General features: G+C 39.9%; 1 protein-coding gene across 4 annotated transcripts in view; it reads left to right on the top strand.

Annotated features, from left to right (window-relative positions):
• Nucleotides 1-16,345, top strand: part of entpd3 (ectonucleoside triphosphate diphosphohydrolase 3) — a 51,169-nt gene extending 34,824 nt beyond the window's left edge. For 2 of the 4 annotated variants that reach the window (XM_052064753.1, XM_052064751.1), the window contains 8 exons: nucleotides 769-886; nucleotides 948-1,107; nucleotides 6,304-6,463; nucleotides 8,041-8,268; nucleotides 9,159-9,422; nucleotides 9,515-9,643; nucleotides 13,220-13,357; nucleotides 14,495-16,345. In XM_052064753.1, the coding sequence (XP_051920713.1) occupies nucleotides 859-886; nucleotides 948-1,107; nucleotides 6,304-6,463; nucleotides 8,041-8,268; nucleotides 9,159-9,422; nucleotides 9,515-9,643; nucleotides 13,220-13,357; nucleotides 14,495-14,683 (1,296 nt within the window). In that variant the 5' untranslated portion in view covers nucleotides 769-858 and the 3' untranslated portion in view covers nucleotides 14,684-16,345. Of the gene's footprint in view, nucleotides 1-768; nucleotides 887-947; nucleotides 1,108-6,303; nucleotides 6,464-8,040; nucleotides 8,269-9,158; nucleotides 9,423-9,514; nucleotides 9,644-12,080; nucleotides 12,171-13,219; nucleotides 13,358-14,494 lie in introns of those variants that run through there. The other 2 variants (XM_052064752.1, XM_052064754.1) reach the window with 2 other exon arrangements.
• Nucleotides 16,346-18,128: the final 1,783 nt, after the last annotated feature.

Genomic DNA, 18,128 nt, shown 5'->3' with positions numbered 1-18,128 from the left:
CAATTTCATAAACACATATAACATGTGGGTTTCTGGGAAACAATACATTTTTACGTCTAGGTGCTCTTGCAGTCACACTTTTGCTGTTACAAACTGACCCCGGCCCCCCACATCTGAGAAGCGAAAAATTATGTGGCCCTCACAGGAAAAAGTTTGGGGACCACTGCTCTAAATTGTCCCGAGTGTGAGCGGTTGTTCGTCTGTATGTGCCCTGCGATTGGCTAGCAACCGGTTCTGGATGTCCCCTGCCTACTGCCTGAAGACGGCTGGGATGGGGTTCAGCATCCCCCGCGACAGTTGTGAGGATTAAGCAGATCGGAAAATGAATGAATGAATAATAAGAAGAAGAAATAGAATTTCCCCAAAAACCATTAGGAACCTTGCAGCGATAAGTGCTCATGGGGTTCAGCATCCCCCGCGACAGTCGTGAGGATTAAGCAGATCGCAAAATGAATAAATGAATAATAATAAGAAGAAGAAATAGAATTTCCCCAAAAACCATTAGGGACCTTGCAGCGATAAGTGCTCAGGACCTAATAATCATAATAACAATCATAATCAATATTTCTACAAAAACAACAGGGGCCAAGAAGCGGTCGCTGGAGCCAACCAGTCTACCACCGTTCCACCTTACTTAAGTTACATTATTTTAATGATGTTACTTGGATGACTTCACAAACTCATTTTTTAACAGATGACTACTAAATGGATTGGAATACATTTTTAAAGTAACACTCCGAACCCTGTGCATAATTTCTGTTATTGCAGTATGGCATAGTAATTGACTCGGGATCATCTCGGTCCAACATCTACTTGTACGAGTGGCCTGGGGAGAAGGAAAATGAAACGGGAGTTGTGATGGAGAAATTGAACTGCAAAGTTTCTGGTGAGTCCAACTTACATTTTAATCTTAAAGGCTCTGATATTTATATATAACCTCATCCTAGGTGTTCCAATCTCTGAATTGAAAATTGACCCGAAGAAAGATGCACAGACATGGGAAGGCTTCAAAAAATGCATGAAAAATATCTTGGCAGCCATTCCTGATAAAAAGCACAAAACAACGCCTCTCTTCTTGGGAGCTACTGCTGGAATGAGACTCTTACAGTGAGTATACAAGGAATCATTTTACAGTACCGTAACTCATTTCCTGTTCATTTTAGACAAACATCTTGGTACACCGAAAAACGAAAGCTGACGGTGTCCCCAGTAGGAACCAGTAAAGGGGAACAGTTGTCTGTGCTTGTGTCGGATTTCGTGAAAAAGCTCAATGTCGCTGGTAAAGCTCTGTGTACAGTGTGTGACGATGTCATTCTATACGGAAAATGCTTTCATAACGCAAATACAGTTAACAGTTTGGGACTTCACTATCAATGTATGAGGTAAGAATCAACGGCTTTTTATCACATTTACACAACATTTAATGAATACAAGTAATGAACAAATCTTCAGTGATAATTTTACAGTTTAACCCCAGCGCTCGCTGATCAGAAAAGTTTGAGTCCCATTATGCATTTAGAGCGTCCCAAATTTCAAATTCTGAAATGGTCTACTTATTCAATTTCATATGATACTAACAACAACAACATATACATACATTTATAAACAAATGCTGCAAAATTTTAAATCATTCAGGCATACAAGATTTGCTGAGAAATAGGTTCTTATTTCATCCCATGGTTCAGTCTTTGAGTTCATAAATTCTCCTCTCTTTATTCTGCTTCCAAGCCTTTTGCAAGGCTTTCTCAAAGTCGACATATTATCGCAAATAAACTATCCAACTTTAGCTGCTTCCTCTGTGATATCACCGCAATAAACTTTCGCAACACTTGTTTTAACATTACACAACTTGGCAGTCGTCTGCTTAAAGCGAGGTGAAGGCTGATCTCGCCAATCTCGTCTCGCAAGAATGGAAATCTCGTCACGCAAGATCAAAACAACAACAGCGGCGAGCGTCAAACTGCGATCGTTGCGGGAAAAAAAGGTGTACCGTAGCAGGACTGAGAATTTTGGAAATTTACGGGAACCGTTTTTTAGTTCCGTCGGATTACCCAATGGGAAACCACGGTAAGTAATTTGGGGTTCCGTAAACTTTCATCATGGGAACCCATTACTCTATTTTGAGTGATATTCATAATCAAGAATTCTGATACTCAAAAGTCAAGGGTGAAAGTTTGAAAACTATGCATTAACAATGCACATTACATCAGCAGCTGTGTACTCCAAGTTTATTCAACAAAATAAATGGATCAAAATATGTTGTACTCATATGGCATCATCTCAATACAGCATACCACAAAATCTGAGGATTTTTATTTCCAGTCTCACACTGCAAAGATTAATTTACTGGTAATCATTGAAACAGCTAAGTATTGATGTGACATCCTCTTCCCAAGACGATGCATGTGTAATCAAATGCATGAAATTGATGAAAGAATCTACCACACGTCATCGTTAGTTCTACCGACAGTTAACATGAGCATTACTACACCTTGTAACGAATGTTTTATTATTAAGTTACCATGCTACAACCAGAAAATTATAGAATAACCAAGACTGTTTCATAATATTTGTCATAGCGATTACCCGATAGATCTGATGACATACTTGCCTCGTAATCGCGCCTCTCGTCGTATCGCGCTCTCGTGTTCTGTGCATACGTCACAAGTGAGTTTAGTGATACGCCTTTCGGACGATTCATACGAAAAAATCACACTGACATTCCCATTTCTTAATTAATAGACCTTTGTGTGTTTTTTGCCGGCATCTCAAACTGTCATCCGCGCGATTTCTCAGTTTGCGGACCTAAAATAGCATGCACACATAACATTATCTGCCCCCCCCCCCCCCAACACTGAAAACAAAACGAAAGTAAATTAGAAGAGACACACTTACACACCACACCACAAACACATGTACAGGCACAGTGAAATCGCGTTGATCACACAGGAGAGATTCGATCGCGTACAGTCAACTCGTGTGCAGTGACTATGGGAAACGATTTTTCGGCACTGTCAAAATGATGCCACGGAAACGACACGCTACCGGTGACGATCGTTACCGTGAAATCCTCAGGCCTGCCGTAGGTTTTTTTTTTTTCATTTTTATTGTTGTTGCTTTGACAGAGAAATTTCCTTGCGTCATTGTTACATGAAGTTACATGTTGGTGCTCACCAGGAATGCATAAGCAAAATTGCACAAAGGCCTATGTCAAATTTTCACTTGAAAGAATAGTGAACAATCTTGGGATTTTTATCTATGAAAGTTTCAAGTAGTGAGTACATTGAATACACTTCATCTCGAGCATGTTTAGTATAAAGTGCAAATTTTCCAAGCAAATAGGGAATGGTATTTCAACAAAAATGTTAACATTTTGTTGATAAAATTAATGGTTTTTGAGGCTTTAAAATCTCTAAAACCCATGAGCTTCCGGGGGCTTTGCCTTCTGGGCCCCCATCGGGGCGTTGCCTGTGGCTCCCAGACCGCTGGCTGATTTTCAGATTTTTTCATTACGACCCACTCTCATCCCTGCATCCATTATCTGAACCTCTTTTATCCTCATAAGGGTCGTGGACATGTTGGATCTTTTCGTAGTTGTCCTCAGGCTGGGTACACCCTGAACTGGTTGACAACCAGTTGCAGATGATGTGATTTATTTCTTTCAAGTTTTTATTTTTTTATATTGCATTTTATGTTTTATTCATTTATTTTTATTGTTGGGGTTTTTATTTTTAGTTTCAAGTTTTTATATTGACATAAAAATGATTGTGAACGAAGATATTGCAATGTACATGTTTGGAGTTGTTGAGGTGATGTATTGGAAGACAATGGTAACTGTCCGTAAATCTGCAAAGTTGTTTTTCATAACGGTTTCACAATACGCTCTGCAGTGTGAACGCAGCCATAGTTATATATGTACTGTATCTCCTGTTTAGCTATGCACGGCGTCTAAGTTCACCTGCTTACACTCTATACCAGGGGTGGCCAAGCCGCATGCGGCTCTTTGACTGGCTCAATGCGGCTCCCGGGCTTTCAAATGAAAAGCGTCGAAAACGCCTCGGCAGTGGCGCTGCCATTCAAACAACGGTGTTAAATAAAGAGAACTTACTACTTCAGCCTATCAGCAATCCCGTTACTTGATTGACATACTGGGCAACCAATCCGATGACAACGGAATCACCGTCCATTGCAAACCACGGTGCCCAGCGCTAAACGCTAAGCTAGTCAGCGAATTACCTCAGATTTTAAGGCAGGGTTGTACAATACGTCAATTGCGATCGTCCCGGAGCCAGTGGACTGGTCTCAAGTCATATGCGAACGTTGGGAGGAGGAAATGGGGGCGAAAAAAACTTGTGTGTACGTGTTTTTTTAAAAACCTTTATTGAACAAATCAGAATACAATTCTCAGCAAACAGAAAACAAAACGAACGTGCTACCAATTCATACATATTACAAACGTTTAAACAAAAAAGAAGAAAAAAAAAAGAATGAAGCCAGGGGATTTTTAGACAAAACTTCCAAATAAGGAGCATATAGCCAGAGTCTCAACAGCTTTTTTGTTTTTTGGAATCCATAATAGAGCTCAGGTACTGCTTTGTTTCTGCTTCAAAAATTAAGAAAAGAGGTTTTGAATTATTCCATCTGCATTTGTGGATATGGAACTTAGCGAGAATGATTATTAAATTTATAATGAAGGTTTGTTTAGTGTTTTTTTCATTATCTTTGTATAACCCAAATAGTACATTTTTCCAGTATAGCATAAAGTCAGAGTCAATATGTTCAATGATAAATCTGGATACAACTTTCCAAAATGTGTTGGTATACTGGCAATGCCAGAACAAGTGAACCATCGTTACAGGGTACATTCCACAAAATGAACAATCAACAGATATGTCTTTCTTGAACCTAAGAAGATAATGCTTGGTTGGATAGTATTTATGTATCATTTTAAAAGAGATTTCCCTTACTTTATTAGTCAGGAGGTATTTGTAAGGGAGAGACCAGATTTTTCCCCAGTGTAGATTATCAACAAAGCCAGACCAGTAAGTAATAACGTGTGGGATTGTTGAAATATCTTTTTGGAACAGGGATCGTATATTACGGTTGTTATTTCTGATTGATGTTGACGTAAAACAGGATTTGCCGATAGCAGTCATTTTGGGTTCCAGGGTTGGTGTGGAGGTTGTTCCGTCCACCCCTTTCAAGAGGGTCAAGATTCCAGAAGGAATCGCATCCATGACTGTAGCAAATTCTTTTGGGGTGACCGGTAGATTAAATTTCTTTAAAAATTCAGAGTAATTTAAAAGGAAACCTTGATTATTGATTAGTTGACTGACCAGGACTATTTTATCATTGAACTTGGTGTGTACGCGTGTTTCAATCCCGTTCATGTTTGGTGACGTTCCGGGTGTCACTCGGCGTGCGTGCTTGCGTATGCGCACGTGTGTGCGTGCATGCATGTGTATATGCTTGCACGTGCGCGATCAGTCGGTTTGGGGAGGTTCGTAGCTTCAAAAGTCGATCTTCGGTCAGATATGTAGCAAGCTGACCCAAGTTGTAAGTAACGACTGCAGCTCGTGTGTGTGTGTCCCAGCTGTCCAGTAGGGAGCTACAAAGTTGTATTTATTGGAAACAAATGTGCATTTTACTTCCACAATTTAAAACAAAAAAAGGCCATGTTGTCATGTTTTGGTTTGTAACCAACAGGTGGCACTGTAGGTCTCTACCTGCAGCTGCACACGTGTTGGTTGTTATGTGATTATTGCTGTAAAAGGACTCCCGGCACGACTACTCTGTGTCGGGTCATTGTTTGTTTGTTGTAGCTGTCATGTTTGTCTGTCATGTTCTTGGTCATGTTCTCGATCATGTTTTGGTGACTGTGAGTTTTTAGCTATAGCCTGGGTTTTGTTTGATACTTTGGATTTGTTTTGTTTTCAGGATTTTGTTTTGGATTTAGTTTTCTGTGTTTTTATCAATACAATTCTTCACGTACAACCTGCTCCTCCCTCCTGCCTGCTTTTTGGGGTCCACCACCAAATCACAACGTGACACATGTGCCCCTTCTTAACTTTGAACAGCTGCCCCTCCAAAGGTCTCTGCATGTCCCTGCATCTTAGGACCACTGATTCAAATCCAAATCAGTTTATTATGCTCCATTAGAAATGTGCATTTCTTGTAGGATTAATGACCATTTTTCATTGTGTTTTGAAAAATGTTGGAACAACTTTTTTTCTTTACTTCCCATTTATATTTGTTGTAACATTTGTCGCAATTTGATTACTTTTTTCTGTGCTTTGTTGGAAGAGAGAAAGACATGCAGCGGGCTAGCAAAATCCTGAATAGTCTGGAAGTATATCTCCAATCTCTGCCCTTTGACTTCCAAAATGCATCCATCATTACTGGTCAGGAGGAAGGACTGTACGGCTGGATTACTGTCAACTATTTAATGGGAAACTTTCTTGAGGTAAAACAAACCAAGCATTACAATAACTCCAAAATGTGTTATTAATCCACGTCAGCTCATATTGCTCTGTGTTTATCAGTACTGTGGTACCTCTTCTTACGATTTTCATTGATTCTGAAAGAAATTTTGTAATTAGGGACGCATTTTCCAAGTAAATGCCCTAGTCTCGCAAAGTTCAGACAAAAATGTTTCCTATCTATCTATCCATCTATCTATCTATCTATCTATCTATCTATCTATCCATCTATCTATCTATCTATCTATCTATCTATCTATCTATCTATCTATCTATCTATCTATCTATCTATCTATCTATCTATCTATCTATCTATCTATCTATCTATCTATCTATCTATCTATCTATCTATCTATCTATCTATCTATCTATCTATCTATCTATCTATCTATCTATCTATCTACTGTATCTATCTATCTATCTATCTATCTATCTATCTATCTATCTATCTATCTATCTATCTACAGTATTCAGAGAGAGAGAGAGAGAGAGAGAAACAAATAAAAATGGTCATTTAACTTTTAACTACTTTTAATCGTGTTTTTTTTGCTCTCTTTAGTTCATGCTCTCTCTTAGAAGTGTTTTTTCCTGTCAAGAACTAATCCTAAATATAATATAATATAATATAATATAATATAATATAATATAATATAATATAATATAATATATTATATTATATATTATATATAATCAATATATAATAATATATATATATATAATATATATATAATCAATATATAATAATATATTATATTATTATATTATATTATAATATAATATAATATAATATAATATAATATAATATAATATAATATAATATAATATAATATAATATAATATAATATATTCCAGCTCCGGCCTCCCTGTGTGGAGTTTGCATGTTCTCCCCGGGCCTGCGTGGGTTTTCTCCGGGTGCTCCGGTTTCCTCCCACATTCCAAAAACATGCATGGCAGGCTGATTGAACACTCTAAATTGTCCCTAGGTGTGAGTGTGAGTGCGAATGGTTGTTCGTCTCTGTGTGCCCTGCGATTGGCTGGCAACCGATTCAGGGTGTCCCCCGCCTACTGCCCGGAGACAGCTGGGATAGGCTCCAGCACCCCCCGCGACCCTAGTGAGGATCAAGCGGCTCGGAAGATGAATGAATGAATGAATAATATAATATAATATAATATAATATAATATAATATAATATAATATAATATAATATAATATAATATATAATGTATATTATATATAATATATAATGACATCTCTCACTGGTTATGAGTGACAGGGTTTTTGCCTATACGGTCAATAAATTGTTCTGAGTGAGTGGAAAAAAAACACTTGAACACACTTTCTGCACAGAGACATTTGTACTTGTGCAGTTACATATTTGAATTCTGGTTTTACATTTTGGTCAAGACATCGGTAGTGTAGTGGTTCACAACGACCAACTTCATGGAACTGTCACTTTATGCACTTTTCACGACTGCCCAATGATAGAGTAGCCAGAATATGGCATTCATTGACATTCTTTAACAGTTCCATCCATTTCATAGCGACATTTGGCGTTTGCAGAAAAGCATATGGAACACCTATGTTCGTCCACAAACATCCAAGACTGTGGGCTCAATGGATCTTGGTGGTGCATCAACACAAATCGCCTTTGCGGTTGATGATGAGCTCAATGGACCTGACTACATGCACATCAAGTTGTACGGCTACCCTTACAATGTCTACACTCACAGTTTCCTCTGCTATGGCAAGAATGAAGCTGAGAAGAGGGTTCTGGACAAAGTCATTCAGGTATACTGACTTTAGCAGAGCGCAAGAGTGTGTCTCATTTATCTGCATGTTTATATCTGCTGTGTTTGTGGTTGTACAAGAGCGTGGAGCATGTATACCTGTTTGTGACAGGTAGACATTGAAGCTTAATTTTTCAGGAATAACAACAATACAGTGATCCCTCGATCTTTCGCAGTTCGTTTAGCGTGGCTTCAGTGCATCACGTAACTTCATTGGTTCCCAACACTGACCTCCACCAATGAGACAGCACAAGTGGATCTATCACACGTGAGGGGGGGGGGGGGGGGGGGCTGAGAAAATGCACAGCCAATCAACATGGCTTTGCATCTTCTCAGACCCGTCCAGCACCCTCCCTTCTGTCTTATCACATGGCTTACTCTTTGCTCTTTGATTTGATCAGTGTCTAAGTGTTGTTGTGTCGATGCTGCTAGTGTGTGCGTGAGTGTGCGCACGTGTGTGTGTGTGTGTGTGTGTGTGTGTGTGTGTGTGTGTGTGTGTGTGTGTGTGTATGAGTATGGCTGGGGAAAGTGAGAGAGAGAGGAGGCTTTTAAGAAAAAAGCAGCAGTGTCTCTTCCATCCTTAATTGTGTAATCATTAACACATCGGCTGCATTCCGCGGGATCGCTGGCCTGTATGTGCACATTTGAAATTTCGTCCCTCTCACAATTTTTTGCTTTTTTTTAATGAATCCTAGTTCACGGATTTCACTTATCACGGGTTCTTTTTGGACAGTAACCCGTAAAACCGTAAAAAGGAGGGATTACTGTATACAGGTCCACATCATTCGCCTCTTATCTCATCAGCCTCGATTCCTGATGACCCCTTCTAATTTATTTTCTTCTTGTTCTCCTCCTTTCCCTGACATGTCTTTCCTTCCTCTAATGCTGCAGGAATTATCGAACCCTAAGGACATTAACAACCCCTGCTACCCCATTGGTGTGAATGTAACCATTCAGGCCTCGGCCATTTATGACACAGAGTGCACAAAGAAACCCAAGAATTACAGTCCAGATCAAAAATACTTCATGGTGGGATCTGGCAATTCAGACCAATGTGGGAGAATAGTAAATTCCATATTTGATTTCACCATTTGTTCCTCGGCTCAATGTTCTTTCAACGGGGTTGAGCAGCCGCCAGTCACTGGGGAATTTATGGTAAGATGCAGAATAACACACGCACATACAGATACATTCATGCATTCCATGTCAAATATCTATGTTTGAGTTATTTCTTCTGTGTTTTCAAGGCATATGCCGGTTATTTCTATGTCGCTAGAGCTTTGTTGATGAATGAATCAACCGAAACCATCAAACCAGCAACGTATGATGAATTCAATACCTCAATCATCCAATTATGTAATGCACCTTGGAGTGAGGTAAGCCCTTTCAACTGCTCCTAGACGTGGCGCGGTGCTTTCAAAAAAAGGGTAGAATTTAATTTCTGCAATTGACCTGAGAATAGTTTCTTAAATTACATTGAAGCTGTACACCGCACACATGTGCTGTGTAAGAAAACAATCTCAATCCAGATTTTAACAACACTGGATAGCAGGACCATCATTAAAAAAAAAATACATCTTAACGTGTCATTGAGCGAAAGCAAATTCATAGAAATGCATTGAAGCCTTTTGAGTTTCCGAATAACTACCTCATTTATTTATTTCATTGGGACAATGCACATTAATCAACACAACAAATGACAATGTAAAGGCGCCGGACTTAACATAAATGCTAGTTTTCAGGCCGAGTCCCAAGGCAGGTCTCTTAACATAAATACATGTTTAACAAAAACAGTTTACATAAAATAACAAAATAATATCATGTAACACCTTGAATGGTAGTATTAACAAAACAGGAATAATCACCCAAAATTATTATTGCAACAAGAACTATGAGCAGCTATAAAGGGCCCTTGCCGCCCTGGCCACATTGGGGTACTGGCATATTGGAACTGGAATTTTTGGGGAAAATCAATCAAATTAATGGAAATAACATATGGAATTGTAGAAATGTTTATTTTGCTATGCCTAATTTTAGTGTTTGTTTTTGTGTGTTTTGACCCTCTCAGTATTTGAGAAAAGTGGTATTAGGACTGCACGACTGTCCGTGTTTTGTGTTGTGTTTATTAATTTACTTTGTTAACTGTTTTGTTAAGCGCTTTGTGACAGCTGCCACTGCTGTGAAAGCGCGATATAAATCGGCATGTATGTGTATTGTATCTCAATTTTCGTTGGCCTAGGCCAAATAAAGAACAGGGGCTACTTTGTGAAACAATGTATGCATGTATGAGGGTATACAGAGACATTTATTGACATTTTGACCCCCCCCCCCAACCCCCAACTCTAAAATATTGAATTTCTTGCTAGACCTGCTGTGTGTTTTTGTTCATGTTTTGACCAATAAAACCAACACAATTTTTCCTGGCAAACAGCATGTCACCGCAACAACAGCATTTGATGGAAGTCTTGCTTTACTTTTCATCTGAAACATCTTTAGATGAAACACCTAAAGTTTCAAGATATTCGGATAAAATCTCTAGGAGGTACTTATGACAATGTGACCTCTATAGATTGCAAAAAATTGACGAATTTGAAAAAGAGTAGAGGATATGGCTCCAAGTGACTTCAAAATGTCTTCTTTAAATAAATGTCAGATTTTTTGAAAATGCACTATAAACCTAGAAAATATTCAATGGATTTCTCGGCCTGTTGTGCGTACAAAATTTCAAGAGTTTTTGTCCATGTTTAGACGCTAAAAATAGTGTTGCTTCCTAGGTGAATATCACATTCCCATGGCAACAAGGCTTGGTGAAAACTCTTCATGTTTAAGTATGATTAAAAGCTTAACATTATTCGGAGCAAATGTGATATCTATCTGTGGTTCTCAATTACTTTCTGTTATGCCTCCCGAGGAAGTACCAAAAAAAAGTTGGCGCACCTCAACTCTTCGCAGCGATAATAAAAACATTCATTTGTCAAGAAAATTATTAAAAGAAGAGCACTGCATAACATTACATCCTTATTAACAGGACAAAAAAACTGAAAAAAATTGTTTGGATGCATCATTTTGCCTGGAATCTAAACAAACGTGATATTTTTTGATTGACTACTTGAACAGTTTGATTCTGAAAAATGCAATATAATGAAATCAATAAATAATACTCTATTTAATAAGGAACATGAACTCAGTAATACAACATTTAAAACACTTTAACCCATAAAACAAATTATGCAGATTTATTTATTTATTCGAGCAAAATGAGGAAGTGAGGATTGATAGCTCCAATTAATACATTTTGCAGTGCACAGCTTTTTGAAGCAGGGGTTGGGGAAAAGAAAGGCAGATTTGTTTACAGTGAGAGATGGACTCTGCCAAGGCTGCCTTTTGCCACCAAAATTCTGTTCATAACCTTTATGGTCAGAATTTCTAGGCGCAGCTAAGGCTGAGGATGCCCAGTTTGTTGGCCTCAGTATTCCATCTCTGCTTTTCGGAAATGTGGTACTGTTGGCCAAGCCAAGATGTCCAACTCTCACTGCTGCGGTTTGCAGCCGAATTAGAAGCAGTGCAAATTAGAAGCAAATCTGAAACAATGGTCCTCAGTCTGAAAAGTGTGGAATGCCCTCTCCAGGTCTGTTATGACCCCAGGTGAATTAGATCAATTATCTTGGGGTCCTGTTCAGAAATGAAGGAAGGATGGGGCTTGAGATCGAAAAGATGATTGGTGCAGTATCTACTTTGATGCATACTCTGTATCGGTCTGTCATGGTGAAGTACTAGTTGAGCTGAAAGGATCTCCGTTCCTTCCCTTATCAGGTGCTGTGGGTAGTGAACAAAAGAACAAGATCCCAAATACAAGAGGGCGAAATATTCTTTAGCTCCTCAAGCTAAGTCCTCAGTCAGAAAAGGGTGGAGTGCCCCCTCCGGGTCGGGGGGGGAGATCTTGCCCCAAGTGGAGGAGTTTAAGTATCTTGGGGTCTTGTTCACGAGTGAGGGCAGGAGGGAGCGAGAGATCGACAGGCGGATCAGTGCACAGGGTCTGCTGTGATGCGGACGTTGTATCGGTCCGTCGTGGTAAAGAAGGAGCTGAGCGAAAGGGCGAAGCACTCAATTTACTGGTCGATCTACGTCCCAACCCTCACGAGCTATGGGTCATGACTGAAAGAACGAGACCCCGGATACAAGCGGCCGAAATGAGTTTTCTCCGCAGGGTGTCCGAGCTCTCCCTTAGGGATAAGGTGAGAAGCTCGGTCATCCGGGAGGGGCTCAGAGTAGAGCCACTTCTTCTCCACATCGAGAGGAGCCAGATGAGGTGGCTCGGGCATCTAATTAGGATGCCTCCTGGACGACTCCGTTTTAAATTCATAAAACCACCATTTAGCTTAGTTTGTGAACACTGCTGTGGATGCATGGTGTGAGGTGGTTAGCACATCTTCCGAACAGTCAAGTGGGTCTTGCATTGTGTCTTGGCGCAATCCATCCTGTGAGCATTTTACGCCTTCTCCCCATACGAGTGTGGATTATCCCTGGATACTCCGGTACCATGTAAAAACAAAGTTTTGGGTGACACTGGATTCTTATTGCTTGAATGTGTGTCTGTTTGTTTATTACAAATTCTGTTCTATTTATGTTCTTCTCTTTATAAAACTTGTTGAAAACAAGCTCAGAAATGTAAACAAAAAGAACACCATGTAATGTTTGTCCTCTCTGACTTGTTGCACTCATGAGATACACAAAGATTTTGATTGAAGTTTCATCAGTTTAAGAGATACATCATTTCATGTTTGAAAATTGAAATACCAATTGTGCAACTTCAGGGTCAATTTCCGTAACAGATAAGTGCAAATGTCAAACATAAGGAAATCCCTTTGTAACCAAGACATATATCTCTGATTTGCAACATTTTTCATCCGAATCACAAAATAACCATTTCACATTCCTTCCTTCCTTTTCAGCTGCAGAATCAAAAGACATGGGTCTCAGACAAATACCTACGCACTTATTGCTTTGCAACGCATTACATCTTCGCTTTGCTGACGAACGGTTACAAATTTGACACGAACACGTGGAAAAACATTCACTTTCAAAACGAGGTGAGTCGAATGAATTAAAAAAAAAACATCCCAATTAGTGTTCACTGTGTGCATGCACAGACATACACCAAAGTATGTGAGATGACATCTTAACATTGTCGATGAACAATAATGTGGTTATACCGTCACCACTCTCCATTAGCTGTTCCAGATGCATCGTTAATCATGCCACCCATCTTGATGATGAAAAAGTTGAAAGGCAGGAAATGTCACGCTTCCGAAATGCCCCGAAGATAGGGCGCTGATTTTTTTTTCTTTTTTCAAAGAGGCTCCCTCAAATGAAGGGGATTCCTTATGTGTGACACAAGAGAAAACAAAGTAGCTGGCCCTTTTTACAGTGTATAGCAGCTCACACACCAGCAGCAGTCAATAATTGCTGGGAGTGTTTCCCAAATAACAAGCCCAACTAACAAGAGGCTCTGTGTGTTGTTCATTGCCTTTGGGTGTCTGGTAGGCTTTCTGGCAACTGTTCCAAACAGACACACTTGAATTTATTACAAGAATCGTAATGGAGATTTGGGTTTTCTGACTCATCTTTGAGTTGGAACATGACAACTTTCTGGGCATTGTTGAGTTTTACAAGCCAGGAAAGGTTCCCATAAATGATTAACTGCTACATCATTGAGCTGTACATATTACTGATGTTTGCTGGCATCCCTTCACTGGCTCTCACTGGAGTTATTTTCAAGATCCTCCTCGTTTTCAAATCTCTGAATAATCTCGCACCACCTTACCTCTCTGAGCTCATCCGCCCCTACACACCTGCCCGGCGCCTCACGTCTGTGGACCAAACATTATTAGAAGTACCAAGAACTAAACTGAGGCTCAGAGGGCATCGAGCCTTTTATGTTGCTGGTCACTCTCTCTGGAATGACCTCCCACTGAACATTCGGCAAGCCTCCTCCATCTTCAAAGCCCTCCTCAAAACTCACTTGTATTCTTTGGCATTCGACTCAGCATGACTTGATTTGTTCTTGATTTTACTGTTTGGTGCTTTTTACCGCCTTTATTACGATTTGTCTTACTGTTTATTGTGCATGTTAAATTGCTCCATGTACAGCACTTTGTATGCAGCGATGGCTGTTTGAAAGTGCTCTATAAATACTGTTGACTTGACTTGACTTATCTTCTTTTCAGGTGAAGAACACCAGTGTAGGTTGGAGTTTGGGCTACATGCTTAGTAGCTCTAATATGATCCCGTCTGAGATGAATGAAGTCTTCCCATTGACTGATCCTGTCTTTGCCGGTCTTATCTTTTTATTTTCTGCTCTGACCGTTGTTACTGTCATCTTGATTTTCATCATTCTTATTCGCACATGCTACTAAGTTGGTCCAAGCATGCCTTAGATCAGGGGTGTCCAAACTTTTTGGACCGAAGATCTACTTTTCGATCAACTAACCTCCCGGGATCACCCCTTACCGGCATGCGCGCGCGCACACATACACACACACACGCACGCGCCATGATGAGAAACAGCCTGAAACTGAGGCATGCGATGCACTTTTGCAGCAGTTAACTATCGTAGCTCACATGTACCACATGTACCATTTTAAAGTGCTTCCCTGTGCCCTCCTAGATTCCTATTCTTTTTCCGTGCCCTCTGTGAATTGTACACGAAGCAAACTCTGAATGAGAATAATGACGATAAAAGATAGAGCGCAACAGCTCTGATCACAAGCTGCAATTGCAGACTGCTGAGCGCTAACAACTTCCGGTGATGTAATCACGCGCCACTGTAAATTCAAGATTTATCTGCTTTATTTTGTTTTTTTTAAAGATTTTTTTTTGTGAAAACAAGACTGATAGGATGATTAGGGTGCAGCGTACATTAACACAAAAAAATATATATTACTAACATGTTCAATGACACACAAATGATTATTTCGGGGTATTTTTTTCTCGACACTCCTTGGATCTACTTGGGACCTGTGTTAGATCTACCGGTAGATCAGGATCAACGTAATGGGCACCCCTGCCTAAGATGGTTTAAAATGTTTGTATGGAAGACCTTGGTGTTATCCTAAAATGAACTGGACGATTTAAAAGACAGATTATTGTTCACCAAGGAATATTAAGAGCCGGTGGAAATATTAAAAGAAAACCATTTTATGGGAGGAAGAAAAAAAAGAACACACAGAGGGAGTGGAAGGGCATTTAAATTACAAGACAAATAAGTAGCCTCTTTCATGTTTCATGTTAGCAGGATTAAGACAAATCCCAAAAGGTAGCAGATTACCACTAAATATATGTTGAAGTTCTTGGCTTTTGCTTGTGAATGGCTGCAATATTGGGAAAAATTAATTCCCTTGTAAACTTAGAATAAATATGTATTGTAAAATTGTCACACCAGAGAAAAAGTATGGCTAACAACTCTGCCAAATTTGAATGATCAAACGAAAAAAAAAAATCGTCTCCACTCTCGAACACAGCAAGCGTGTTGTCTAAAATCACACACCGCTCAACTGTCAATCAAATCTTATGTCCAGCATCTTTCCTCCCTACATGTTTGAGCTGCAAAACTTGTCTGCTGTGTTAACCTCCTTGCGTGATGGTGTGTTGGTTTGTAGGTCCACATATCAGAGACACTTCATTGAAACGCAACCTTTTTTTCGCCATTTAGCCCGTGGCCCGCGCTGCATGACAGACTTAAGCACATATTTCCTGCTACTTACAGTACATACCCAGGTTTACATTCCAACATATTTCGGTTGTCTGAATAACACAAAATACATCAATCCATCCATCCATTGCATCTCACTTGGAAATTCAAAATAACAACACTGAGCTGTACTATAAATTGGAGCATCCAAGGAAGATGTTTATTTATTTATTTTTTTCTTTTTGGGGATATACTGTAGACATAGTTAACTGGATAACTGCATGCTGTACCCTGCCTACTGCCCAAAGATGGCTGATTCTATAATATATATGTTTAAAATCCATTGTCAAATATTTATTTGACCAAATACCAAAATCGGCATCTGTCTGAATAAATTCATCAGTCTGGCCCCAATAATTATGCAAAACAATAGCACTTCTGATATAACTTAATTTTTGTGAAATAATTTTTAAAATACTATGTACGAAATGAAAACCAAAATGTTGTAAATGATCAATAGACTGACTGTAGCATTGGTTTATGTCAGGCATGTCCAAAGTCCGGCCCGGGGGCCAAATCCGGCCCGCGGTCGAATTTCATCCGGCCCTCGGCCCCTGTCATAAAATCAGTGCCGTCTGGCCCGCAGGTTGGGCGCAATGGAACACGTGTTGCATTGACTGAGGTCTCGTAGACTGGTGAGTGATGTTTCATAGAGTACTGCTTCCCTCTAGTGGCTAAATGAGTAATAGCATTCACTAAATGAGTAATAGCATCATCCGCCCTCACTCACGAGTTAACGAGACATCACTCCGTGTTTATATTGACTGATATGTCATATTTCAAATGATCCTTGCAGTTGTGGATATGTGTATTGCGTGTTCATTTCCCTGTTGTTCGAGTCAAAGGTTTTGTGACTATTGAAAAGTCATGGTGATACATTTTATGTTTCAAATCAATCAATTTGCACTCAGGAGACTTCTGTTTAAGAAAAAGTCAAGTGAATAAGCAGTTGCATGTGATATACCTGTTTCAAATGAACCAAAAGAAATTCTTAAGATTGTTGAAATTAAAATAAAAATGGAAATGTGAAACAGACTGGCTTACTAAAATTTGTTGAACAATATTGTTGTTCAATGTAAAGAATGTCAGCCAAGGTCGGCCCCCCGACATTTTACCACATAAAATCTGGCCCCCTTGGCAAAACGTTTGGACACCCCTGGTTTATGTCGTATGAGGACTATATGCATTGAACTTTACGACAGCAGTTTGCCATGTCGTAAAGAGCTGCTATCGGGTTACTATATCAACCGACCTCATGCATATGAAGACTTCTTACTGTTATACTGGCCTGCACTGTTCCCGAGCGACTAGTAAAGAACCTCTGTTAAGCACAACTCTCTGAGTGGACATTTTCAATAACATTATATGGTGTCAGAAATTGTCTACGGACCTGCAGCTTCGGATAATGGCAAAGTTTAACCCCCCCGGGAAACTTTCCGTTCAACCGCCTGACGGATTGGGGTGATTGGAAGCAGCGGTTTCAGCGTTATCGTGTGGCGACGAAATTGAACAACGAAGACGGCGAGGTGCAAGTAAGCTCTTTGATCTACGCTATGGGCGCGGAGGCAGAGAATATTTTCCAGGCATTCACTTTTGCGGATGAAGTGGACAAGACGAAATTCGATGTCGTGTTAGGAAAATACGACAAATACCTCTACCCGAAGAGGAATGTTATCCATGGGCGAGCGTGTTTTCACCAGAGAGTGCAGCGGCCCGGTGAGAAAGTCGAAATGTTTATCGGAGCTTTATTCGAGCTGATGGAACATTGTGACTTTGGGATACACAGAGAGGAGCACATCAGATGTAGTTGTGGGAATCATCGACAAAGAGATGTCTTGTAAATTGCAGCTTGAGTCACAGCTCACCCTAGTCCAAACCGTTCAGGCCTTACGCCAGTCCGAGGAGGTGACGAGGCAAGTGCACGAGAAAGCGGAAGCGTGCACAGCGGTGCAGGAGGTCTCACATCCAAAAACTGCATTCAGAGGGAAGCAGCAGTGGAAAAATAAAAAGCAAGTGAGTAGGGAGCACACTGAGCCAAGATGTGGTCAAATTCAGTACAGAGAGCAAAGTATATGTCCAGCCATGACGGACGCGGAGTCACAGACACCATA

This window comes from Hippocampus zosterae, chromosome 5 (genome assembly GCF_025434085.1).
Source record: "Hippocampus zosterae strain Florida chromosome 5, ASM2543408v3, whole genome shotgun sequence".
Taxonomy (NCBI): Eukaryota; Metazoa; Chordata; class Actinopteri; order Syngnathiformes; family Syngnathidae; genus Hippocampus; species Hippocampus zosterae.
The sequence above is the reverse complement of the archived record's forward strand: the minus strand, read 5'-3'. Positions and strand labels throughout refer to the sequence as shown.